The sequence below is a fragment of the Geotrypetes seraphini genome, chromosome 1, assembly GCF_902459505.1.
Source record: "Geotrypetes seraphini chromosome 1, aGeoSer1.1, whole genome shotgun sequence".
NCBI classification, from domain to species: domain Eukaryota; kingdom Metazoa; phylum Chordata; class Amphibia; order Gymnophiona; family Dermophiidae; genus Geotrypetes; species Geotrypetes seraphini.
In genome coordinates this window covers 146,772,195-146,798,570 of record NC_047084.1, presented here as the reverse complement: position 1 = coordinate 146,798,570, position 26,376 = coordinate 146,772,195, and the positions used below count along the sequence as shown (strand labels likewise).

The 26,376-nt window shown below is 42.2% G+C and overlaps 1 protein-coding gene across 5 annotated transcripts in view; it reads left to right on the top strand.

Annotated features, from left to right (window-relative positions):
* Nucleotides 1–26,376, top strand: part of CLGN (calmegin) — a 414,476-nt gene that overhangs the window by 256,811 nt on the left and 131,289 nt on the right. For all 5 annotated transcript variants that reach the window (XM_033939634.1, XM_033939605.1, XM_033939625.1 and 2 more), the window contains 2 exons: nucleotides 8,879–9,068; nucleotides 22,312–22,425. In XM_033939634.1, the coding sequence (XP_033795525.1) occupies nucleotides 8,879–9,068; nucleotides 22,312–22,425 (304 nt within the window). The remainder of the gene's footprint in view (nucleotides 1–8,878; nucleotides 9,069–22,311; nucleotides 22,426–26,376) is intronic.

Here is a 26,376-nt window from a genome sequence, read left to right as displayed (position 1 = left end):
CTGTCTACATTCAGGGAGAGCAGAATTCCTTAGCAGACAATCTCAGCAGAATTCTCCAACCCCATGAATGGACTCTCGATCCCATGACTCTCCAGTCCATTTTCGCTCGATGGGGGACTCCTCAAGTAGACCTTTTTGCAGCCCCTCGCAATCATCAGCTGCCCCACTTTTGCTCCAGACTCTACTCCCCTCACCGTCTGGCACAAGATGTGTTTCTGCTGGATTGGACCAACCTCTTCCTTTACGCATTTCCTCCTCTTCCTCTCATGTTGCGGACCTTGTTCAAGCTCAGGAGGGAACAAGCCACCATGATTCTCATCGCTCCACGGTGGCCCAGGCAGCATTGGTTCTCCCTTCTGCTTCAACTCAGTTCCAGAGAGCCCATTCTTCTACCACTGTTTCCTTCTCTGCTTACTCAGCATCAACAGTCCCTGCTTCATCCCAACCTTCAATCTCTGCACCTGACAGCTTGGTATCTCTCGAGCTGACCTCAGCTCATTCCCTTCTTTCTCAGCCTGTCCGTTCTATTCTTGATGCTTCCAGAAAGCCGGCCACTCTACAATGCTATCAACAGAAATGGACCCGGTTTTCTTCCTGGTGCCTTCTGCATCATCATAATCCAACTTCACTAGCAGTAGAACTGGTGTTGGATTATCTTCTTTCTTTGTCTAACTCTGGACTCAAATCTACTTCTATCAGAGTCCACCTCAGTGCCATTACTGCTTTTCATGAGTCAGTTCACGGAAAACCTCTCACTGCTCATCCTTTGGTTTCCAGATTCATGCGGGGTCTTTTAAATGTCAAACCACCTCTCAAGCCCCCTCCTGTGGTCTGGGATCTTAATGTGGTTCTTTCCGCCTTAATGAAGTCTTCTTTTGAACCATTGGCCACAATTAATTTCAAATTTCTCACTTGGAAAGTGGTCTTCCTTATTGCTCTCACCTCTGCCAGGAGGGTCAGTGAGTTGCATGCACTAGTTGCTGATCCTCCTTTCACAGTCTTTCATCATGACAAGGTGGTTCTGCGTACACATCCAAAGTTTCTCCCTAAGGTTGTCTCTGATTTTCATCTTAACCAATCCATTGTCCTGCCTGTTTTCTTCCCGAAACCTCATTCTCATCCTGGAGAGCAGGCTTTGCATACTTTGGACTATAAGCGTGCTTTAGCTTACTACCTAGAGCACACTAAACCTCACAGATCATCTCCTCAATTCTTTCTGTCCTTTGATCCTAATAGGATGGGACATCCTGTTTCTAAACGTACGTTATCCAATTGGCTTGCTGCCTGCATCTCATTCTGTTATGCTCAGACCGGACTGCCACTAGTAGGTTCCGTCATGGCCCATAAAGTTCGAGCTATGGCAGCGTCTGTAGCTTTCCTCAGATCAACTCCTATTGAGGAAATCTGCAAAGCTGCTACTTGGTCCTCATTTCATACTTTCACATCTCATTATTGTTTGGATGCCTTCTCCAGACGGGATGGACACTTCGGCCAATCTGTTTTACAAAATTTGTTTTCCTAATGGCCAACCTTCCCTCCATCCCTCTTTTTGTTAGCTTGGAGGTCGCCCATCAGTCAAGAATATGCTGCCTGCTTGTCCTGGGATAAAGCACAGTTACTTACCGTAACAGGTGTTATCCAGGGACAGCAGGCAGATATTCTTGCGTCCCACCCACCTCCCCGGGTTGGCTTCTTAGCTGGCTTATCCAAACTGGGGACCGCGCGCCTTCGTTGGGCGGGAAGGCACTCGCGCATGCGCGGTGCGGCCTAACTAGAACTTTCCAAATTCTTAGAGTGCAATCACTCTAAAATTGTCCGTACCAGGGCTCCGTTGGTGCCGTCACCCCATCAGTCAAGAATATCTGCCTGCTGTCCCTGGATAACACCTGTTACAATAAGTAACTGTGCTGTATGGTCTCCTCTATATATAAGATATTTAGGTATTGATTTATACACCACCATCTCTGCCACTATCAAACATAATGGAGACAAAATTATTGCAAATACCAAATCACTACTTCAGTCTTGGCATCCCCTACACCTCTCCTGGTGGGGGCGAATTGAAACGATCAAAATGGTACTCGCGCCCAAAATAAACTGTGTGCTTAGTATGATACCGATTCTATTTCCCATTTCTTTCTACAAATTGATTGATAAACTAATCTCCACATTTATTTGGCAATCTAAGCCCCCAAAAATAGCTATAAAAAAACTTAAAGCGTCTAAAAAGAAAGCTGGGATATATTTACCTGATTTTTTTACCTATCACAAAGCGTTTATCTTACAACAAACTAACCACTGGTTTTCTTCTTTAACAGACTATCAGCCCTTATGGCTATTACTAGAATCCTCCTTTCTCCCTGTTTCTGCCTCCCTAACCACTTTACTAATGGCAGACGCCCCTCTTAAGCAAACTAACGCTATCGTAGCCGCATCCACACAGTGCTTATTAGAACTAGACAAACTATGTGAGGTATCTTTTGTTAATTCTACCCTTACCTCTATCTGGCATAACCCACTCCTTAAAATTGGCAACCTTCCAGTTTATTGGTCCACCTGGGCCCAAATGGGAATTTGGTCCATTGGAGATGTTTGTGATTCGACCTCCAAATTACTTTCATTTGCTGAACTTCAATACAAATACGCCCTGCCCTCTTCGGCTTTCTATCAATGGTTGTAATTGTCCCAAGCAATCAAAAAGTCCAACATCCTTTCTACAATACATAAAAACACTCCTTCGTTATTTCCTTACTTTTCACTTCTTTCTTTTAAAGGACATGTCGCGTCTAATATCTACAGGAAATTCATTGACGCCCAGTTCAATTGCCATCTCTACACTAAACTAATTGGCACAAACAACCCCGACACAAAAACACTCTTCAACTTAGTAAAAAAAACTTACAGACACAAACCCATACCTTGCCACTCAAGGCAACAAAACTCCAACAGCTTCCCAACTAGCTGACCATTTCAAACTCAAGATCATCAAAATCAGAACTACCTTCAACAACTCAACTACCATACTCAACGAGTTAATAACCACCCCCACAACAGAAGAAGCCATAACAGCAGACAGAACATGGACCACCTTCCCAACTCTACAATGGCCTGAACTGAACCGACTATATAAAAAATACAGCCACACCTCATGCGACTTGAACAACTGCCCATCGTATCTACTCACAAATGCCTCCCCTAAATTCAAAACCAGCCTCATGCAGTGGATACAAAGCACTCTCATAGAAGGCCAATTCCCACAAGATCTAGGAGAGATCATAATCACACCCATACTGAAAGACCAAAAAGGTCCTGTAGACACACCTACCAACTACAGACCGATCGCTTCGATCCCACTCTATGTCAAGCTGATTGAAGGACTTGTGGCTCAATACCTCTCTAACTACCTAGCTGACCACAATATACTTCACTCATCCCAATCAGGATTTAGATCTTACCACAGCACGGAAACTCTACTAGCAACACTACTGGACATAGCCCGCCAATACCTCAGTAAAGGTCACAGGATCCTAATTATCCAACTAGATCTTTCCGCAGCCTTTGATCTAGTTGATCATACCATACTACTCCAGATACTTGATGCAATAGGGATCTCAGGGGTGGTGTACAACTGGTTCCAAGGATACCTTAAAACAAGAACTTACAGAGTTAAGATAAATGATACGAAATCCAACACATGGTCTAATCCATGTGGAGTCCCTCAGGGTTCTCCACTTTCACCCATTCTATTCAATCTCTACATCTCTTCCCTTGGTACCACTCTAGACAACCTAAATGTAACATCCTTCAGTTACGCAGATGACATAACTATCCTCCTCCGCTTCGAAACCCAAGACAACTCCGCAACTGGACACTTGGAAACAATACTGTACGAAGTAGAAAAATGGATGACAAACCACAAATTAAAACTAAACTCGGATAAAACCAAATTCTTAATGCTTGAAACGGACAAAATCCCATCCATAACAGACCTGGAAATCAAAACTACCAAATACCCAATCCAGACCTCCCTCAAAATCCTGGGAGTGCTGATAGATAGATGCTGCACTATGCAGACTCAAATCAACAAAACTACCCAAAAAGCATTCTTCACAATGCGCAACTTACGAAAAATAAGGAAATTCTTCGACAAAGAACACTACAGGATCATTGTTCAATCCCTGGTACTAGGACTTGTGGACTACTGCAATATCCTATATCTACCATGTCCTACAAAAATGATCAAAAAACTACAGACCATTCAGAACACGGCTCTCAGACTAATCTATTCCCTCGGAAAATATGACCACATAACTAACGCCTACCTAGACTCACATTGGCTACCGATTAGAGCCAGAATCCAATTCAAACTATACTGTCTAATCTTCAAAGTACTCAACGGTACAGCACCTGCCTATCTAATCGATCGCCTACACCGTAACCTTCCACCCAGAATAAGAAGAACACTGACACCATTCTCATACCCACCACTCAACGGCACTCATCGTAAAAAGCTTTACGATAACCTCATAGCAACGCATGCAGCAAAACTCGAACCCTCCATAACCAGATTGTTAACCTCAACATCTGACTTCAAAGCATTCCGCAAAGAAATCAAAACGCTACTTTTCAAAAAGCATATTCAAAACACCTAATCTCCTCTTCCACATACACCGACCAGGTTACCCACTCCCTGACACCATATCCTCAACCGACCAAAAAACAAACAAACAAAAAAAAACCCTAATTCATCCTACCAATTCATATTACCTACCAACGCCTGGAAAAAGATTTGATATGTAATGTAATATAACTGCTTTCATCCAACGTTACCAATGTTACCAAGTCTATACTCATTCTGTAACTATGTCTTACCCTAAATGTCACGTACCCTCCTGGAAATGTCCAGCTTCTTCTTATGTAATCCGCTTTGAACCGCAAGGTACAAGCGGAATAGAAATCACTAATGTAATGTAATGTAATGTAATCTCTCCGTTCAGGACTCTTGGGAATCTGATACTAATCACGCACTCTCCGAGAAAGACTGGTCCAATTTTTGGTCTAAAACAATACGAACGATTAATTCAGCAAACTCACTACAATCCATGTATTTCCTACATCATAAAGCGAAATGGACACCACAAAAACTGAACGTTGCTGGGCTTATCCCATCAAATAAATGCTAGAACTGCAAGTCTGTTCCTGGCACAATAATACACATGATCTTTGACTGTACGTATGTTCATAACTTCTGGACAGATGTGTGGTCTGTGATACAAACCATTTTTGATTTACACATCCCGATTTCCATCGACATTGTTCTATTTAAATCTGATACTGCTCACATCAATATCCCTTGCCCTCAATGGGCACTATTTAACACTCTTATAATAATAGCATTACGACTCATTCTTTCCAACTGGAAATCCTCTGACTCTCTTAATGTTCACTTTTGGTGGCAATCAGTTTTGCTCCAACATAAACGAGAGCACCTAATATCCTCATATACTCCTTTAAACAACTCCTTTGGAAAGAAATGGGATCCCTTTACCACCTACTTACACTCTATTTAACCGACCACTCTTTCTCACATACTATTCTCTCTCTTATTGCTTAATTAGTTTTACACTTCTTTCTATCTACTCTTTATCTCTTGGCCTCTGGGGAATCTCTCTCTCTCCCTTTTTTTTTTTCTTTTTCCTTCCCACCTCCCACCTCCGTCTTGATGCTTCTATTACTGCTACTCGATTGGTTGTTTTGAATCAGTAGTTAATGTATTTTCATGTACATATATGTAACCTCAATTCAGCCCTGTATTGTATTTTCTCCTTTTTCTTTTTGTATTCTAAAACTTCCACTAAAATTTCATGGAAAAAAAAGAAATCACATAAATCTGTTGGAACTCAGGGCAATCAATGCTCTCAAAGCTTTTCAGCATCTTCTTCACAATCACGTTGTGCTCATTCGTACAGACAATCAAGTAGCCATGTACTATGTGAACAAGCAGGGAGGAACAAGATCTCTTCCCCTTTGCAACATTTTTCTAAGAGCTGTTTACATTCAAGGAGAGAAAAATTCACTAGCGGACAATAGCGGACAAATTGAGTCATCTCCTTCATCCTCATGAATGGACACTCAATTCTCCATCTTCATCTGCCCCCATGTTATGGAATTCTTTTCCGTCAGATCTTAGACCAGAAACATCTCTTGAAAAATGTTTAAAGACGCCTTCTCAGTTTGATTTAATTTACTTAAAGCCCCAACAGCTTCTATGTAGTCGGCAGTACTGAACTGAAACACTTCTTTTGAAGCAACCCCTATCCTAATGTATTAAAGTCCCTCCGTTCCTTCCCTCCTTTTAAGATATTATTTTTTCATTGTATTTATGCTCTTACCTTTTTCCATTTTTCCTTTTATTCCAGTAAGTTTATTTGTATTGTCGTCCCACTCACTTTTTACTTTTAAGCTTATATTTTATTTTAACAATTTTCTGTTAATTGTAAACTGTTTAGGTATGTTTTGATAAACGATATATCAAAGATTAAATAAACTTGGAAACTTAGGCACATGCTTTTCTCCTGCAGTGGATGAACCACTTCCTCTATGCATTCCCTCCTTTTCCTCTCATCTCAAGACACTTGTCAAACTCAAACAGGAACATGCCACCATGATTCTGATAGCTCCTCAGTGGCCCAGACAACCTTGGTTGTCCCTTCTTCTTCAACTCAGCAGCCTAGAGCCACTTCTTCTATCAGTATTTCCGTCTCTGCTTACACGGAGTCACGGTTCGCTTCTTCATCCCAACCTGCAGTCTCTACACATCTGACAGCTTGGTTTCTATCGACATGATTTCACATCTTCAATTTTCTCAGTCTGTTGGGGCCATTTTAGATGCTTCCAGAAAACCTGCCACCAGGCAATGTTGCAATTGGAAGTGGACTAGGTTTTCTGCTTGGTGCGATCTCTATCACAAGGAGCCTCAGTCTACCTCCTTATCTTCAGTTGTTAGATTATCTGTTTCATTTGTCTCAATCTGGCCTCAAATCCACCTTCATTAGAGTCCATCTCAGTGAAATTGCTGTTTATCGGCCACTAGAGGGGCAACCTCTTTCTGCTCATCCTGTGTTTTCCAGATTTATGAAAGGACTTTTCAATATCAAACCACCTCTCAAACCTCCTCCAGTGGTTTGGGATCTCAATGTTCTTGTTAAACTGATGAAGCCTCCATTTGAACCAATGTCATCAGTTCATCTGAAATATCTCACTTGGAAAGTGGTCTTCCTCACTGCTCTCACATCTGCTCGCAGAGTCAATGAGCTACAAACTTTGGTAGCGGACCCACCATTTACAGTATTCCATCATGATAAGGTGGTACTCCGCACTCCTCTAAAATTCTTAACCAAAGTTATTATAGAATTTCATCTCAATCAATCAATTGTACTTCGAGTGTTTTTTCCCAAGCCTCATTCTCATCCTGGAGAAACAGCTCTTCATATTCTGGACTGCAAGCTTGCTTTGGCCTTCTATTTGCAAAAGACTAAACCACATAGATTTCTCAACTTTTTGTCTCCTTTGATCCAAACAAGTTGGGACATCCAGTTTCCAAGAGAACAATCTCCAATTGGTTGGCTGCTTGCTTCTCATTTTGCTAAGCTTAGGCTGGTCTGCACCCAGAGAGTCGAGTTACAGCCCACAAAATTAGAGCTATGGCAGCTTCTGTAGCTTTCCTTAGATCTACACCTATTGAGGAAATCTGCAAAGCTGCCACTTGGTCCTTGGTTCATACATTCACCTCACATTACTGTCTGGATTCTTTTTCCAGACAGGATGGCCATTTTGGCCAAACAGTATTACAAAATTTATTCTCCTAAACGCCAACTCCCACCATCCCATTCTGGTTAGCTTGGAGGTCACCCATATGTGAGAATATGCTGCCTGCTTGTCCTGGGATAAAGCACAGTTACTTACTGTAACAAGTGTTATCCAGGGACAGCAGGCAGATATTCTTACAACCCACCCACCTCCCCTGGTTGGCTTCTTAGCTAGCTATCTGAACTGAGGAGCCATGTGCCCTATGTTGGGCGGGAAGGCACTCCCGCATGCACGGTATAGCAGTCGTGAATTTTCTAAAGTTCTTCAAGCAAGATTGCTTGTGTAGCTGTCCGCATTGTGGCTCCGTGGATGACGTCACCCATATGTGAGAATATCTGCCTGCTGTCCCTGGATAACACCTGTTACAATAAATAACTGTGCTTTACGGTAAGTAACTGTGCTTTATTTACAATCATTCAACAACCAACACATTGATAAAATATTGCTTCAAGATTCTGGTCTTAAAATAGAACCTGATCATCTGGAAAAAAAAATCCTAGTCTGTCTTCTGATTCAATCTCAAGGGAGATCATTCCATGTCAAGTAGTATATGGCTCCCCATCTCACCATCATGGATTTTGATGAAACTTGTACACTGAATCTTACATGACCCAACTGAACTCTGGTAAAGTTTAATGGAAAATAAACCTTGCAGAGCTTTCCACAGTTTGAAAGACAAGAGTCAGTTTGAAGAGACTATCCCCTCTTATTTTGGCAGCAATATGTTTAAATAATGGATATGTCTCTAAATTGGTATTTTAACAACTATACATCTACATAATATCATAGTTGTACACAAGAAATATGCATAGAAAACATTTTTGGATCATTTGGATTTGTTTAATAATTTTATTTAATGATTAAACATTTTATCCTGTTTAATTGATTGTACACTAGTTTTTAAGGTGCTTAAACTGAATTTGCATTAACAAATACACATTCTGTTGTATATGCAAAACCTTTACTAAAAGCACTCTAAATCTACCTTTTCCCCATTTGTGTTTGATAGTTTTGGGACCAGATAACACATTTGAAATACTAATTGATCAAACCGTCATCAGCAAGGGAAATCTTTTGGAAGATATGGTTCCTCCTGTGAATCCAGCTAGTGAGATAAATGATCCATTTGATAAGAAGCCTGAGGAATGGGATGAAAGAGCTAAGATTCCTGATATCACTGCTATCAAACCAGATGACTGGTGAGAGAACCTTTTACCCATATTATAATCGTTATATAAAACAAACCATAAAGTCACAAGCATATTTTTGCAGCTTTTACTGTGTGCCAAAAAGGTGTTGTAATTAGCATTGTGTCTTGCGAGTTTTCTCTAGTCATCATGATGCTGCTTCATCAGGACTAAGAAAGAATAGCAAGTATACAGTATTAATCAAATCAGTCTCAATTCACAAAAATATATTTTATTCCTTTAGGAGGCCTTTGTTTAAATTGAAATAGGCATAATTATTTGGGTCACAAATATTAATCCACTAGTCTTTAAGCCCGTTACATTAACGGGTGCTAGAATAGATGTGTGTGTCTGTTTCTTTCTTTCTTTCTCTTTCTCTCTCTCCTTGGCCGCTTTGTCTGTCTGTCTTTCTTTGTCTCTCTCTCTCTCTCTCTCTCTCTCTCTTTACTCGGCTGTCTACCTCTACCCCTTGCCTGCTTCCCCTGTCCAGCAGTAGCCCTGCTCCCTTCCTTTTATCTCCCGCGTGTCTAGCAGCACCCTTTCCCTGCTCCCCCTGTCCAGAATCAATCTCTCTCTCTCTCATTCCTCTGTCTATCCCCTTTCCCTCATCTGATCTCTCCATTCCACCCTGACCCCTTTCCCTCCTCTAATCTCCCTTCTAGCTGTTTCTTTCCTTTCTTCTTTCTCCCCTGTCCAGCAGTACTCCTTCTCCCTTCCCTCCTCCCCCTATCCAACAGTAATAGGAGGGGGGGTCTGATGCTGCAGGAGGAAACAGCTCTCGGGGGGCTGATGCTGTAGGAGGAAACAGAACTCCAGCGGAGTTGCACGCATTTGCCACACTGAAATGAAGCGGCAATCAATAAAATGTTCAACTCCTGCCCCCAGCGCTCCAGGACCCACCATGAAGGTGGCCGGGAGCGAGACAGCCTGGGCCTGCATGGCAACACGTCCTCCTGGTGCCGCACCTGTGCTAGCCCCTACATCTGCCACCGCCTGCTGCACAGACCAACCCCTGTGCACTGTACTCCCGGGCTGTCTTTCCCCGAGATGCGCCACAGGCAAGCGCGCACCCCATCAACTTGGTCGAACAGTACACCTCTGCCTGGAGTGGGAAGCCCAGGGCCGCCAGAGAACCAGATTGGCAACCCAACGTCACCCCAGACTTCGAAGCAGCCACTTGTTTGTTTTGGGTTTTTTTTAATTTGCAAGAGCGCCGCCAACCGCGCCCCCCCCCCCCCACGGAAGAGGCATGCCCTGTATCAGAACTCGCCTATTTCTTGTGCCCCTTTTGCCACCTACCTATCTTTCTGTGTGTGTGTCTTTATTTGTCTGTCTGTCTGACTGTATCTTCCTGCTCCCTGCCTGTATTTTCCCGCACATATCTTATGGAGGGAGTCTAATGCAGACCAAATTGACTCGAGGAGTAATTTCAGCAGGCCTTACCAAAGGGAGAATCAATGGATTTTGTCCTTTTACTGAACCTTCTGCAGCCGAGCTAAGAAGTAGCAAGTAGGAGCGAGCAGGAAGGAGGGCAGAAAGAAGGAAGACAGCCAAAGAGGAGTCGAGAGAGGAGGCTAAGAGCAGCGGGAAGCCAGGGGCAGTGGCGAGAGTAAGCTCCGCCCACCCCACCGCGTCGGCAGAGTCATCGCCTGAACACCCCTCTTAAAAGGGTTGGAGCCAATGGCGCACAGCCGTTCGGCGTGCAACAAAGGCGCTCGCCTTAGTGAGAGCGCCTTTACGAAGGGCCTCAAGAAGGAACCAGTCCATACACCTAAGGACACCAGGGAAGGACAGCAAGGTAAGGACAACAACAAATAACAGCTAAATAACCAAACTAGCATAAAAAAAAAAAACACAGTACACACAGAGGGAGCATACATACATACGAAACAGCAGGAATAGGGAAGTAGCAAGCAGAGAAAAGAACACACAAACAAAAAGGCGGACAAAACAATGGAAGCAGAGAGAATCCAAAAGAGGAGTGCAGTGTACTGCACGGACTACCATATGTACGATTACCTCCCATCGGAGAGGCAGTCGTATGTATGAGATCGGTGTCAGGAACTGAAAAGCTTGAAGGTGGAAGTTAGTCAACTGAAGTACAGGATTCAGGAACTGGAGGGACTTTACATCACAGAAGACCCAATCAGGATAGCTGAAGACCCTATGAGAGAGAGGCACATCGAGGATCAAGTCAGGGATCTCGAGAAGTTCATTGAGGAGGCCTACAGGAAGGTGGAGGAACACGAACAGCATAGGGAAGACGAAGATACACCCACATGGAATGGAGAACAAGAGCAATCTGACTCCCAGGAAGAAGACACCCATAGAGGTATCCCGCAGGAAGAGGAGGCAAGGTCTTGCTGATGCCTAGAAGAGGAAGCAGTGAAGCACACCGAGGATACAGACCTGCGACCGGAGCGAAAACTGAAAAAAGAAAAGTCTGCGATCCTAATGGGAGACTCAATCCTAAGACAAGTAGATAGCCACATAGCAGGAGGGAGAGAGGATCGACTAGTGACCTGCCTCCCAGGAGCAAGAACAAAAGACATCGTCGACAGAATTGAAAGGATCCTAGAAGGAGTAGAGACAGAAGAGACCGCAGTGATGATCCACATCGGGACAAATGATGTCAGCAGGAGAGACTACAGCAGGAATGCACTGATCGAACAATTCAAGATTCTGGGAAGAAAGTTGAAGATGAGGACTCAGAAGATAGCGTTTTCAGAGATCCTACCAGTACCGAGGGCAGATGTGAAGAGGCAGATGGAACTACAATCAATAAATGCATGGATGAGGAGATGGTGTGAGGAAGAGGGGTTCCACTTCGTGAGGAACTGGACAACGTTTTGGGGAAAGAACAAGCTCTTCAGGAGAGATGGACTACACCTGAGTGCGGCGGGAACAAGACTTCTAGCAAACAACGTCTGGAGAGGAATAGAGCAGGCTATAAACTAAGAAGAAGGGGAAAGCCGACAGTCATCCTAGTGTCGATTATTCGGAAAAAGGTATCCTGAGAAGATACTGAGAGGGAAAAATGCTGGGAAGACATAACGGGCAAAAAACAAGAGCCTAAAGTTCTAGATGAGGAGGATGATAAAAACGTAGCACAGGAAATGAAAATGAAGACAAAAAACACCAGGATTTAAACTGTATGTATACTAATGCAAGGACCCTAAGGAACAAAATGGGAGAATTAGAAGTCATAGCCAAAAATGAGAACCTAGACATCATTGGGGTCTCTCTGAAACATGGTAGAATGAAGAAAACAAATGGGACATAGTACTGCCGGGGTACAAACTCTATCGCGAAGACAGGTTAGGTCAGAAAGGAGGAGAAATAGCCCTATACATAAAGGATAACATGCACTCGACCAGAGTGGACACAGCGGCGATGACCAACAAATTGGAATCACTATGGGTTAAAATACCAGGAAGAAATGGGCCTGAGATAAAGATGGGCCTGTATTATCGTCCACCTGGGCAATCTGAAGCAAGCGACGAAGAAATGAAAGCCGAGATGAGGCGAGAATGTAAAAGCGGTAACACGATTATTATGGGAGACTTCAACTATCCTGGGATAGACTGGAGTCTTGGAAACTCAAAATGTACCAGGGAGACCGGATTCCTAGAGGCTATACAGGACTGCTTCATGGAGCAGCTTGTCAGAGAACCGACGAGAGGGAATGCCACTCCGGACCTAATCCTCAATGGGCTAAGGCAGGGGTAAGGAATTCCGGTCCTTGAGAGCCATATTCCAGTTGGGTATTCAGGATTTCCCCAATGAATATGCACGAGATCTATTTGCATGCACTGCTTTCAATGCATATTCATTGGGGAAATCCTGAAAACCCGACTGGAATATGGCTCTCGAGGACCAGAGTTCCCTATCCCTGGGCTAAGAGTACCTGCAAAGGAAGTGGAAGTAGTGGGACCGTTGGGAAACAGCGATCACAATATGATCAAGTTCAAAGTTGAAGTAGGAATATCGAAGGGGAAGAGAACTACAGCGACAACTTTTAACTTCAAGAAAGGAAACTACGAAGTGATGAGAGTAATGGTAAGAAAGAAACTTAGGAACAACTCAAAGAAATCTCAGACTGTAGAGCAAGCTGGTCATTATTCAAAGACACGATAAGTGAAGCGCAAAATCGGTATATCCCCAGATTTAGAAAAGGATGCAAAAATAACTGAACTAAAGACCCGGCGTGGATAACCAAAGAAGTGAAGAAAGCGATAGGAGACAATAAACATTCATTTCGGAAATGGAAAAAGGACAAAACCAGGGAGAACTGGAAAGAGCACAGGAAGCATCAAAAGGAATGTCACTGTGTGGTTAGAAGAGCAAAAAGAGAATATGAAGAGAGGCTAGCCATGGAAGTACGAAATTTCAAACCGTTCTTCAGATTTGTTAAGGGAGGAGGTGGGACCACTGGATGACGGAGATAGGAAAGGAATGGTGAAGGAGGAAAAAGAAGTGGCAGATAGACTAAACAGGAGGACACGAGACTATTTAGTGGAGTTGGGACTAAAGAGGACTGTGAGGATTTACAAAGGGACCTGAACAAGCTAGAAGAGTGGGCGATGAGATGGCAGATGAAGTTTAATGTAGAAAAATGTAAAATCTTGCATGTAGGAAACGGAAACCCGAAGTACAGCTATATGATGGGAGGGCTGGTAATGGGTGAAAGTACCCAAGAAAAGGACTTGGGGATAATAGTGGACGAGACAATGAAGCCGTCGGCACAGTGCGCAGCAGCCTCTAAGAAGGTGAATAGAATGCTTGATATTATTAAGAAAAGTATTAGAACCAGAATGAAAGAGGTCATGCTGCCGTTGTATCAGACAATGGTGCGCCCACATCTGGAGTACTGTATCCAATATTGGTGGCCGTACCTTAAGAAGGATATGGCGATACTCGAGAGGATTCAGAAAAGAGCGACGCGATTGATAAAAGGTATGGAAAACCTTTCATATGCTGAAAGATTAGAGAAACTGGGGCTCTTTTCCCTGGAAAAGCGGAGGCTTAGAGGGGACATGATAGAGACTTATAAGATCATGAAGGGCATAGAGAAAGTGGAGAGGAACAGATTTTTCTAACTTTCAAAAACTACAAGAACGAGAGGGCATTTGGAAAAATTAAGAGGGGACAGATTCAGAACCAATGCTAGGAACTTCTTCTTCACACAAAGGATGGTAGATGCCTGAAATGCGGTACCAGAGGGTGTGATAGGACAGTGTACGATATCGGGGTTCAAGAAGGGATTGGATGATTTCCTGAAGAAAAAGGGGATAGAAGGGTATAGATAGAGAATTACTATACAGGTCCTGGACCTGATGGGCCGCCGTGTGAGCGGACTGCTGGGCATGATGGACCCCTGGTCTGACCCAGCAGAGGCACTGCTTATGTTCTCTGGGTTCGATATCCCAGCTGCGATATCTTGTGAATCCGGCAAGCCCAACAGCTCCGTTGGTGACTGTCAGCCTAGCTGCCGCTACCATTCAGCATTTTAGTTGGCATTACTTATGTCAGCGAGGCTTATGGGAATGGGATGGGAATGCAGATAGACTCTGTAAGGCAGGGAGACTGTGTTAAGTTTCCCTGATATTGTTTTAAGCAGCCCTGATTGAATCATGACTAGCTAAAAGGTGTTAATGTCTGATTAAGAGGGTGCTTAGGACAATGGCCTGCTTGAATGGGACAAAGAAGCCAGAGGCTAATCCCATCACCATGCTTGCAATTATCACACCCTCCTTTATTCATTAAATTAACCATTGTCTCAAACAGTTTGCAAATTCTAAACAGAAAGATACTGGGAGATACAATATTTTCTCTATTCAGAATGGGATTCCAAGGTATAAAAGCCTCCTTTCTGCTCTATCAATCTATCTCTCTTTCTATGGAGCTATCAATCTATCTATCAATCTGTGGAGGAGAGGGGTCTCAACCCTCTCCCTCTCTCTGTCTATCCTTCCCTTTATCTATTGAGCATGAAGCTTAGACCATCCCCCTCTTACACCTCATCATTTGGAATACCACAAGGATCCATCTTGTCCCCTTTACTATTTAACATTTTCCTCTCACCACTGCTAGAGCTCTGTCAGGCTATAGGCTTTATTCCATTTTCATACGCAGACGACATTCAACTTATCCATCCCTTGAACCCGGAAAATAACATAGAAATCTCTTCCATCAACCACAAACTAGAACAAATACAAAACTGGCTTAATTCAAACAAATTAGCCCTAAACATCAACAAGACTAAAACTATGTTATTCAACTGGAAAAAAGATATAACTCTCTCAAAACCGTTTAACCTCAATAACACCTCACTAAACCTGGTATCCTCGGTCAAAATTCTTGGTGTAATTATAGACGATAAATTAATATATCACGAACATATTTCTCTCATCGTTAAAAATTGTTTCTTCAAATTACGTCAGATTAGGTCAATTGCCAAATTTCTTAGTTTATCTTCATTAAAGATATTAATTCACTCCTTTATAATATCAAAAATTGACTATTGCAATGCCCTATTCATTAACATTACACAAAAAGAAAAAAGGAGATTACAGATAATTCAAAATACGGCCATAAAATTAATCTACAATGCGAAAAAATATGACCACGTTTCCCCACTATTAATAGACGCTCACTGGCTACCAATCGGCCACAGGATTTTGTTTAAAATAATGCTTCTCATTTTCAAGACCTTAGCATCAAGCGAACCACAATTTATTTCTAGATCACTCATTCCATATAAAACTCAACGCTCACTGAGATCATCAGATCAAAACCTACTTTCAGTACCATCTTTAAAAATCATAGGGACAAGAAGATTAGATATGTTCACAGTGACAGGACCACAATGGTGGAATGCCCTCCCCCAGTATATTAGAACCGAACACGACATTGTTACATTTAAAAAACTTTTAAAAACTTACTTATTCAAAGATGCTTTTAATTCTTGAAATTTTTACCGATTTTAGGGTTACTCCTTGCATTGTGCTTTGGTATTTTTGTACCCTTCCTTTTGTTTTTCCCTTTTTTTAACCGTACCCAGCATTGTAACTTTTTAATTCCTTTCCTTACCCCTTATGTACGTTTTTACAGTAATTATATTGTTAATGTGTTAATTTCGAATAAACTTGAACTTGAACTTTTCTCTCCCTCTCTGCCTTTCCCTGAAACTTCACGCTTCCTTCTGGACTCTGTAAGGCAGGGAAACTGCGTTGCTCTCTATTTAATTGTAATGCTTAATTGTAATGATTATAAATATTGCTTTTCTGTAAGCCTATTTCTATAATATATTCTTTATGCAAACACCTCTGGCTATGCCTTCTTTATTCTACTTTCTGGTGAGTCATCTGTGAGGGAACTGAACCTGGGACCTGGCGTTGGTCAGTGCGCATTTCACTTAACCCCTACCACCATACATTGGGGGGGCCACAAACTGACATTGACGTTACTTCCCGTCCCTGTGACACTTCCGACGTTCCTCAATCTCGCGGCTGCAGAGGAGGCACAGGTCCCACGGGGCTATGCGATGCCTCGCTTCCGAGTGCCAAAATCTCTCTGATTCGGCAAAGCCGGTTCGCCCCTAGGTGAAGATGAAAGGAAACTCGTAATCACCTCCTGCTGCATCAAGGTAGGTTCGGATTGCCGGGCTGAGGCAGCCACTCTACCTCTTCTCTTTGGCATCTTCAATAAGTAATTCAGTCCCAAAATCGGGTAGGAAACTGTATATTGGCAGGAGAGAATTTTACACCGTCCACACTACTCCCACCAATTTCTTCTTTTGATTCTTTTTTCCTTTTAATTTTTCTTGCAGTTCTTTTAAGTAGATTTTATAACTTATTCTGTATCCTATGTTTTTACCTTTTTTGTTTCTTTCCTTTTCTTATTGTAATTCTTCCCTCTTTCCACCATGTTACAGTACGTCAGCCTATGTCACTGTTTACATTTTCATTATGTTCGTTTTGTTAATGTTATATGTACTTTTCTCCATTTTTTATTATTGTACATCACCTAGAAATTTTTGATATATGATTAATGAAATGTTTTAATAAACTTGAAACTTGAATTTGAGAGGGTTACAAGTTCAAATTATGTTTGCTACTTTGGAATTTTTTTTGTGGATTCCCCAGCTGGCAGGCCAGAGAAAGTGGCCATGGTTCAGGCAATGGTAAAGTGCCAAATAGGAATTCAGGCTGTGGCATCTGTTCCGGACAGACTCGGGCTTGGACAGATACTCTATATACTTAATTGTGCCAAGAAAAGCTCAGACAACTGCAGACCAATTCTGGATATGAAGTCTATCAATGCATGCCTAAGAGTACCTCTGTTCCGGTCATTGCCTTGGTTTCTCCAGAGGAATTCCTATCCTCGCTGGATTTGATGGAGGCTTACTTGCATATTTCCATCTTCCTGAATACAAGAAGTTTCTCTGGTTCCATGTACTCTTACCTTTATTTTCTCTGATACCATGTACTCTTAACTTTATTAAGGTAATAGTGGTAGCAGCAGCACATCTGCACAAGGTTAAGGATTCAGGTACACACATACTTGGACAATTGGCTATTCAGAGACACCTCCAAAGCAGCAGGCCACAAAGCAATGGCCCAAGTAGTTCAGCTGTTGCAGAATCTGTGGTAGATCATCAATTTCTGGAAGAGTCATCTGGAACCAACTCAATCCCTAGAGTACCTGGGAATCCTCTTCAAGACAGCAGAGGGCCGTGTTTTTCTTGCAAACTGAAACTCCAGTGTCAGATTCTTTATTTATTTATTTATTCAATTTTTTAGCCCATCCTCCCAAAAGAGCCCAGAACAGGTTACAATGAATATATTGGTGCATTAAAATTATAAGTAAGATAGGTACTTAGAAATTCCCTTACTGTCCCAAAGGCTCACAATCTAACTAAAGTACCAGGAAAAATGACAATTAGAAGAGTAATAAAGAAAGAAAATAGAGATAGAGGAGAAAAATAAGAAAATAAACATACTAATAAGATTACAATGATATAAAGGAATTTGAAAGGTTAAAAAGAGGGGAGATAAGAATAGATGCAGAAGGAGAACCGTTGAAGCAATAGAATTCTGGGGAAATTTAAATGAAATTTGAATGATAAAATAAAACAAAACAAGTGGTAAAACAATAAGTGAGATTTAAAAAATATATCATAAACTAAAAAGAAGTGAAAATAAAATCAAAACAGTCAAAATTGAAATCCAGCTTGAACGGGCCCCCGAGCCAACCGTTGGTCCGATGGCCGGACTGCAGCCCTCCTCCGTCGGCTCTCCCCTGCTGGAATGGGGGAGGAGTGAAGACAGTGTCGGGTGCCCCACTGGAACAGGCCCCCGAGCTGACCGTTGGGGTCTGATGGCCGGACTGCAGCCCTCCTCTGCTTTCCTCTTGATTCCAGCTCTCTCGTTCTTCTCCTTGGATTGCTCATCGATCATCTTGGCTTAATGGCCATGCCAGCTTCCATAGCTTCAGTCAAATAAACATATGTCCAGGGAGTGACTCACTTCAAAAAGTAGGGAATAAAGTCCAAAATCAAAAATATGTCAAATAATCCCTTACATATACTTAACTGTATTGTATTCTTGAATAATAATTTTATTTTTATATACCGCAAAGCCATAATAGTTCGAGGTGGTTTACAATAAGTGGTGCTGGACAATCAGAGAAAAGTTACAATGTAAAGTCATCAAATACAAGCATACAGAATAGAATTCTTAGGTTACAATATATGTAGAGTTTTTTATTTTACTATATGCTCAGAGATATAAAGCTCCTGGGAAACTTGTCCCCATTAAGGAGCTTAAATCCCAATCGCTACATATGAGAAAACAGTAATTCTTAAGCATCTCTTCAGACGGGCACAGCTCACTGATTGGTAATAGCTTACCATGACAAGCAGGTGGAGACTGAGACAAAAACCTTTGGCAGTAGTACAACTGGGCTGTGCAATAGAGAGTTACGCTGGGACAGAAATCCCGCCCGTCCCCACCAGTATCCCTTCTGTCCCCAACCATCCACCCATAAAAGTTACCTGTCTCCATAAAAAGCAGCAATTACTTCTGACAGTTTTGATTTTTTTTTTTAAAGTCTTAGTTTATTTAAACCAACAGTAAAATACAATAAACTTACATGTGATGAGAATTTTCTTCAAGAAGGAATTATCCCCATTTTGTTGACAGAAAGTATGGATATACCCAGATGTAATGAAGTCTACTCAAGATAGACTGAAAGAATTCTTAATATTGTGAGATGAAACAAGAAGATTGGGTGCTACCTTCTTGCTGGCCTATCCCTGCAAATGTATAATAAAATATTTGAATGCAAGATATGTGGGGGGGTTTTCTCCTGGAACATGTGAGATTTTTTTTTGGACCTTAAAAAGCTGACCAGTGGTTCCAGATGAGAAATTTATGAATGTAACTGAGGCATAGTACATTTAAGCTTTTGGTTAAAGATTTATACTTTTGTTAATTTTCTCCCAAACTTATGTTTTCTCTCTCCTATATTAGTAGTGGTCTGTGGAGGGGGTTTATTCCAAGAATTCCACTTAATTCTTTTCTGTTTCTTCTTTTTCTTTATTGAAATTCACTTTGTTTTACTAGAACGAGTGTTATAACTTGTAAAGATTGAATACATTTTTTTAAAAACCCAAATATAAAAAAAATAACAGTGAACAGAAATAAGAGGTGCATACATACATCACCAGAAAGAATTAGAATAGACTGTGACTGTAGGGTCAACCATTTCTTGTTAAAAGAAATAAGAGTTAGATTTTTTGGCAATATAAAGCTCATATCTGTAGAGCAAACAAATCTGGTTCCCCTATTATTCAGTCTCTACATTAGATCTGTCCTAGACATAGCCCGCAAATATCAAATACAGATTCACTCCTTCACGGATGACATCCAACTCTACCCACTGCTAGGTGAAGCCCGTGATGTCTAGATTGAGAAACTCCTAAACTGCCTTTCAGAAATTAAAAACTGGATGTCCGTAAATAAACTTCAACTAAATGCCTCCAAGACGGAACTCCTTTGGATCTGCAAAGAACGCTGCGACCGTGCCCATCCCTCACTGTGCAACCTAGGAATACTCCTTGACTGTAACCTGTCGCTCTCCGACCATATCTCTCAGGTGGTATCTTCCTTATTTTACTACCTGCAACAACTCCGAAAAATAAGGAACTGCTTTGCCCAACTACTCTATGCCCTAGTACTCTCCCACATGGATTACTGCAATATACTATTCAATAGTCTCACAGCAAAGAATGTACGACAACTCCAGTGTGTTCAAGCGGCAATCGGGCTTCTAGAAAACCTCCGTGCCCATCACCTTGTCTCCCAGGCTCTAGCGTCGGCTCACTGACTGCCTGTAGCTAAATGTTGTGTCTTCAAGGGCCTGATGCTAGCATTCAAATCCTTGCACGACATGGCACTGGGCTTTGTGATGGCTAAACTTCCTCCGTATGTGCCAAACCAGTCCTTCCGCTCCCAGGATGAAATGCGCCTTAAAACGCCCCCTGGTCATGCCCTTCACCTTCAAACTGCCAAACAAAGGTTCTACTTCCACTTCATACCAAGCCACTGGAACCGACTTCCATCACAGATCAGATCTTTTGAGGGTCTCTTCAACTTCAGAAAAGCAACAAAAACATACCTCTTAATCTAACCCCCCCTGCCCTTGATCCATGGCCTATAAAGAATTGTATATTGGTAACTGAATCAGTCTGTGTCATGTAAGGATAACTATATCTAATATGTGCCAACTAGGATGAAAACTTGCATTGTAATCTTGTACTGATATTATGTATGTTTAACCCGTTCTGTGCTCTTTGGGGACAATGAGATAAAAAACTAAATAGGTAACTTGTGAGAGGTCCTTCCAAGATCCACAAATAGTTTTTAATGCAGCAATGAGTAAAGAATCAAAAAATACAGCATCAAAATCATTTAAAGCAGAATTGAGAGAGACACTTTTCAGGACAATGGTTGCATAAGAAAAATGTGTCATAACTGGAAACCTCAAAACAAACTCAGCAAACACAATTGGTGGCATAACCATGAGAGGGGACTGGACCTTCCACTCTGAGATTATCTCCCCTTGCTGTAGCTGGTGGGACATTTTGTTTTTCCATCATCTTTGTCCCAGTTTCTGCTTTTGTCTATCTTCTACTAATTCTCTTTCCAGGCCTCGGGAACCCTGGTTCCATCCCTGTGGGAGTCCCATAGACCTGGGGGAGAGGGGATCCCTGTGGGAGTCCTGCGGGACCTGCAGGATTCCTGCAATCCCCGTTCCCGTGCAGACCTCTAATACAGAGTGCACTGAATTTTGTTTTGAAAAGAAAGAATATAGTGTATATTCTCAAATACAAACAGAGGTAACCTTTTTCCCCCAAAAAAAGGTTGACTTGAAATATAAACCAGGGGTGTTTAATATTCAAGTACCCTGACCTGCCCAGCTCTACACCCAGCCTTACTTCTCCCCTGCTCTACCAGGTTCTGCTCCCAGCCCTCTTCTCCCCCTGTCCCCCTTCCTCCCCTGCCCTGTACCTTTTCCCTCCTGATGCTTGCAAGCCTTTGCCAGGCCTGCCATAAGACCTGGTGAGCCAGCGGTAGTCTGGGACAGGAGGTATCCCTGGCCGACTATGCTTTTCTTTACCTCCCTCATATACCTTTTACAATCCCTGGTGGTCCAGTGGTGAACTGGAGAATGAGCGGCCTTCCCACACCCCATGCCCTGAAGAGAGCCACTAATGATTGGCTGCCATGAGTTCTCGTTCATGGGAACTCATGACAGCCATTCACTAGCGGCTCTCCATGGGGCAGGAGCATGGGAAAGGCTGCTCCTTCTCTGGTTCACTACTGGACCACCAGGGATTGTAAAAGGTATGCGAAAGAAGTAAAGGAAGGGAAGGAGGCAGGAATGATCCCTCCTGTCCCAGCTCACCAGGAATTTTAAAAGTGCAAGGTGGGAGGCAGGAGGGGAGTTGGTAAAAGTTTTTTTGAGTTGGCTGGGACAGGAGGCGGGAGGAATCCCTCCTGTCCTGGCCCACCAGGTCTTATGACAGGCCCGGAGGGGGCCTGCAAGAGATCCAGGAGGGGGCCGGGTGGGCACTAACCCAAATATAATCCAAAACCCCATTTTTAGGCCATTTTTTGATTCAAAAATCTCAGGTATATACGCCAATATGGAATGTCAATTGAAATTTTGTAAAAAAATTTTTTTAAAGGGATGAAGATGAACCTTCTGAAATAGAGGATCTTAGTGCTATCAAACCTGACGGATGGCTCGATGATGAATCTGAATATATTCCTGATTTAAATGCACAGAAACCAGAAGACTGGTAAGATTGTGTTAGTTTCAGAAGTAAGTCATTTTGCAAATATAGGAACATAAGAAATGCCATACTAGGACAGATCAAAGGTCCATCAAGCCCAGTATCCTGTTTCCAACAATGGCCAACCCAGGTTCCAAGTACCTAGCTAGATCCCAAGTAGTAAAACATATTTTATGCTGTTTATCCTAAGAATAATGAATGTTTGTTTATCACTTGATACCCCACCAATGCAAAAGGTCATAGCGGCTTACAATTTATACATAAATGCAGAGAAAAGGAACGCCAAAAAGTTAAGTCCACAACCAAACAAGTAACCAATCACACATGATATCCAGTTGTCATCTAATTCTAATCAGTCTTCCTGAAGAGAATAGTTAAAAGCCATTTTTTAAAAAAGTGTTTGTTTTTAAGAGATTTAAATTTTTTAAATTATTTTTTTTGCTCGAATAAAAGGAGGTAGATTCCACAAAAAAGGGGAAATAAAAAAATAAGCTGATTTTCGAGTGGATTCATAATGAGCCAATTTGGGAGAGGAAAGAACAAGTCTATTAGTATCGAGTGACCTCAAAACACGAGAAGGTGTATATGGTATGGTAGCAAATGCTAAATATACCGGCTGAGAAAAGTGAAGTGCTTTAAATGTTAAACATAAGATTTTAAAATGACATCTGAACTGGACATGGAGCCAGTGTAATTGAATCAATAGAGGAGTGACATGATCATATAGTTTTGCTTTATAAAGAAAATGGACTGCTGAATTCTGAAGTGTCTATAGGCAACGTAGATTTTTTTATGTAATACCACAATAACTGTATTACAGTAATCTATTCTTGACAGAACAAAGGCATGAACAAAAGTATGCAATTCACAAAAAGCATTGGATTTTCCCAAGCCATCTCAATAATGGCCTATGGACTTCTCTTTTAAGAAATTATCCAAACCTTTTATTAAAAGCCCACTAAGCTAACTACTTTCACCACCTTTTCCAGCAATGAATTCCAAAGTTTAATTACACGCTATGTGAAGAAATATTTTCTCCGGTTTGTTTTAAATCTACTACTTCGTAGTTTCATTGCATGCCCGTTAGTCCTAGTATTTTTGGAAAGAGTAAAAAGCGATTCACATCTACCCTTTCCATTCCACTCAATATTTTATAGACCTCTATCCCATTAGCCGTCTCTTCTCCAAGCTGTAATTTTGATACTTCCATCTACATTACATTAGAGATTTCTATTCCGCCATTACCTTGTGGTTCAAGGCGGATTACAAAAGAGTTATAGAAGGTGGGTTACAAAAGAAGATCACTGGTCATTTCTAGTGAAGGTAAAGAGTAGATCAGGTGATATCGCTGAGTTGGGAAGAAGATGGGAAGAGGAAGGTATTTGTGGTGTTAAGACTTTTTCAGGGATTTCTTGAAGAGTATAGTCTATTTCTTTTCTGAATATCTTGTAGTCTGGGGTTGTTGTCAGTAGATTAGAGATTTGGTTATCTAGTTTTGCTGCTTGAGGAGGCCAGCGTATAGTTTTTTTCCGTTTAACTTCTTTGATTGGAGGGTGAGTGAATGGAGTGTATGTTTTTCTATGTCTGGTTGAGGTAGATTGGATGAGGCGGTAGTTCAGGTAGGTTGGGCTGTTGCATTTATAGTTTTAAATAGTATGCAGTAGAACTTAAATAGTATTCTTTCCTGAATTGGAAGTCAGTGGGAGTTGAGGTATGCCTCTGTAGTGTGGTCGTGTTTCCTCAATGAGTAAACAAGTGTCAGAGCTGTATTTTGAATTGTTTGTAATTATTTAGTCATTGTTGCAGGGCAGGGGAGATAGAGGATGTTGCAATAGTCTAGTAGACCTAGGATTAGGGTTTGTACTATGAGCTGGAATTGTGTTTTTTTGAAGAATTTTCGGGCCTGTCTTAAGTTTCTCATAACTGCGAAGGATTTCTGTATTGTTTTATTTATTGTGGCTACATGGTGCAGCATCTGTCTATCGTCATTCCTAGTAGTTTTAGGGTGGTTTGAATGGGGTACTTGATTGAATTGATTTCTAGGTTGGTTATGGTAGGGACTTTGTTATTTTCGAGGAGGATGAATTTTGTTTTGTCTGGGTTAAATTTCAGTTTGTGATCTTCCATCCAAGTCGCTATTGTTTCTAGTGTTCGGTGTAGTGTGTATCATGGAGGGCTTTGATCAAACGGTATAAGAATGGTAATGTCATCTGCATAGCTATAGGAGGTTAAGCCTAGTTTGTCCAGATATGCACCGAGGGAGGCAGTATAGAGTTTGAAGAGAGTCTGGGATAGAGGGGATCCTTGTGGTACACCGCAGGGATTAGACCAAGGTTCTGATTTTTCTTTGTCCGATTTTGCTCTGTATGTTATGGATTTTAGGAAACCTTCAAACCATGAGTATACTTTATCTGAGATACCTATTGTGTCCAAAATTTGCAGTAGGATGCTTTGGTCTACCAGGTCAAATGTTGCGGTTAGGTCCAGTTGTATGAGCAGCATTTTTTAACCTGTGCTAAGGTGTTGTCTAGCTGTGTCAATAAGGGCGCCTAGTAGAGTCTCTGTGCTGAAGTTGGTTTTGAAACCAGATTGTGTGGGGTGGAGTATGTTATAGTCATCTAGATAGTTGGTGAGGAATTTGGCTACTAGTCCTTCTGTTAGTTTGACATATAGAGATATTGAAGCAATGGGTCTGTAATTGGATGGTTAGTCTGTTGGTCTTTTTGGATTGGGGTGATAATGATTTTGCTAAGGTCAGTTGGGAAGAGTCTTATCTACCTGCATTGGTGGCATATTAGCATCAACTGTGGTTGATGCATGCCTTTCTGTAACGATGTTTATTTCATACCCTCATCTGTGGCATATTAGCATCGAGTCTATTTGATGCATGCTTTTATCCCAGGACAAGCAAGCAGCCTATTCTCACATATGGGTGACGTCATCGACGGAGCCCCGATGCGGAAGCCTCGCAAGCAGACTTGCTTGTAGAAACTAGAAGTTTCGAGTCAGCCGCACCGCGCATGAGCAGGTGCCTTCCCGCCCAGCACAGGGCATGGCTCCTCAGTTCTCAGTTTTCCGCGGAGCCGAGATGTCCGTCTTTCACACTCTGCGTTTAACTTTGTTACTTCGTGCATTCTCTCACCGTGGTTTGTGTTCTTTTTCTTCACAAATCGCTGTATTTTTCTTTTATTCTTTTATTTCTATTTATAAAAAAAAAAAATTTCTTTCTTCCGTTCAGCTGCCGGGTCAGGCCGCTCGGCCACAGCCCAGAGGCTTCGACTTTGCGGCGGCTGTTTTTCCTCCTATGTCCTGGCCAACAACAGGCTTCAAGAAGTGTTGCCAGTGTCAGCGTGCGATTTCTCTCATGGACCCACACAGTAGGTGCCTCAAGTGCCTTGGGCAAGACTATCACCCAAAGTCATGCCAGCGCTGTGCTACTCTTCCACCCCAAGCTCTTAAAAGTCGTCTACTTTCAGTGGAAAAGCTCTTGGGGATGGATTCGACCTCATCCTCGACTCCGAAGCCGACCTCGGTCTCGCCTTCGAACGAGGGTCCTCCTGCCTCCACTGCTTCGACCTCAAGCCTCATCAGACCTTCATTTGCAGCGGCTCTTTCCTCGACGACGTCTGCTGTATCTTCCCCTGTATCCTCAGGTCAGATAACTCAGCAGAAAGTTCCAGCAGTGGTACTTAAGGTGCCTAAGACTTCCTAGTCAAAGCACATTTCCACTGCCTCTCTGGAACCTCCAGCCAAAGCAGGTGGTCTGGTTTCAGACGCGGATCCATCCTTGCCGGCTTCTTTCCAGACCATGTTAGAGAAACAGTTCATTCAGTTCCTCACTAACATGGGACCGAAGCTTATTACTCTAATCCAGCCTGGGCATTCTGCAGACTCCCGCAAGGTCGAGCCTCTTCCTATGCCTCAGTCTGAGCCTACACACTGTATGCAGGGAGCAGA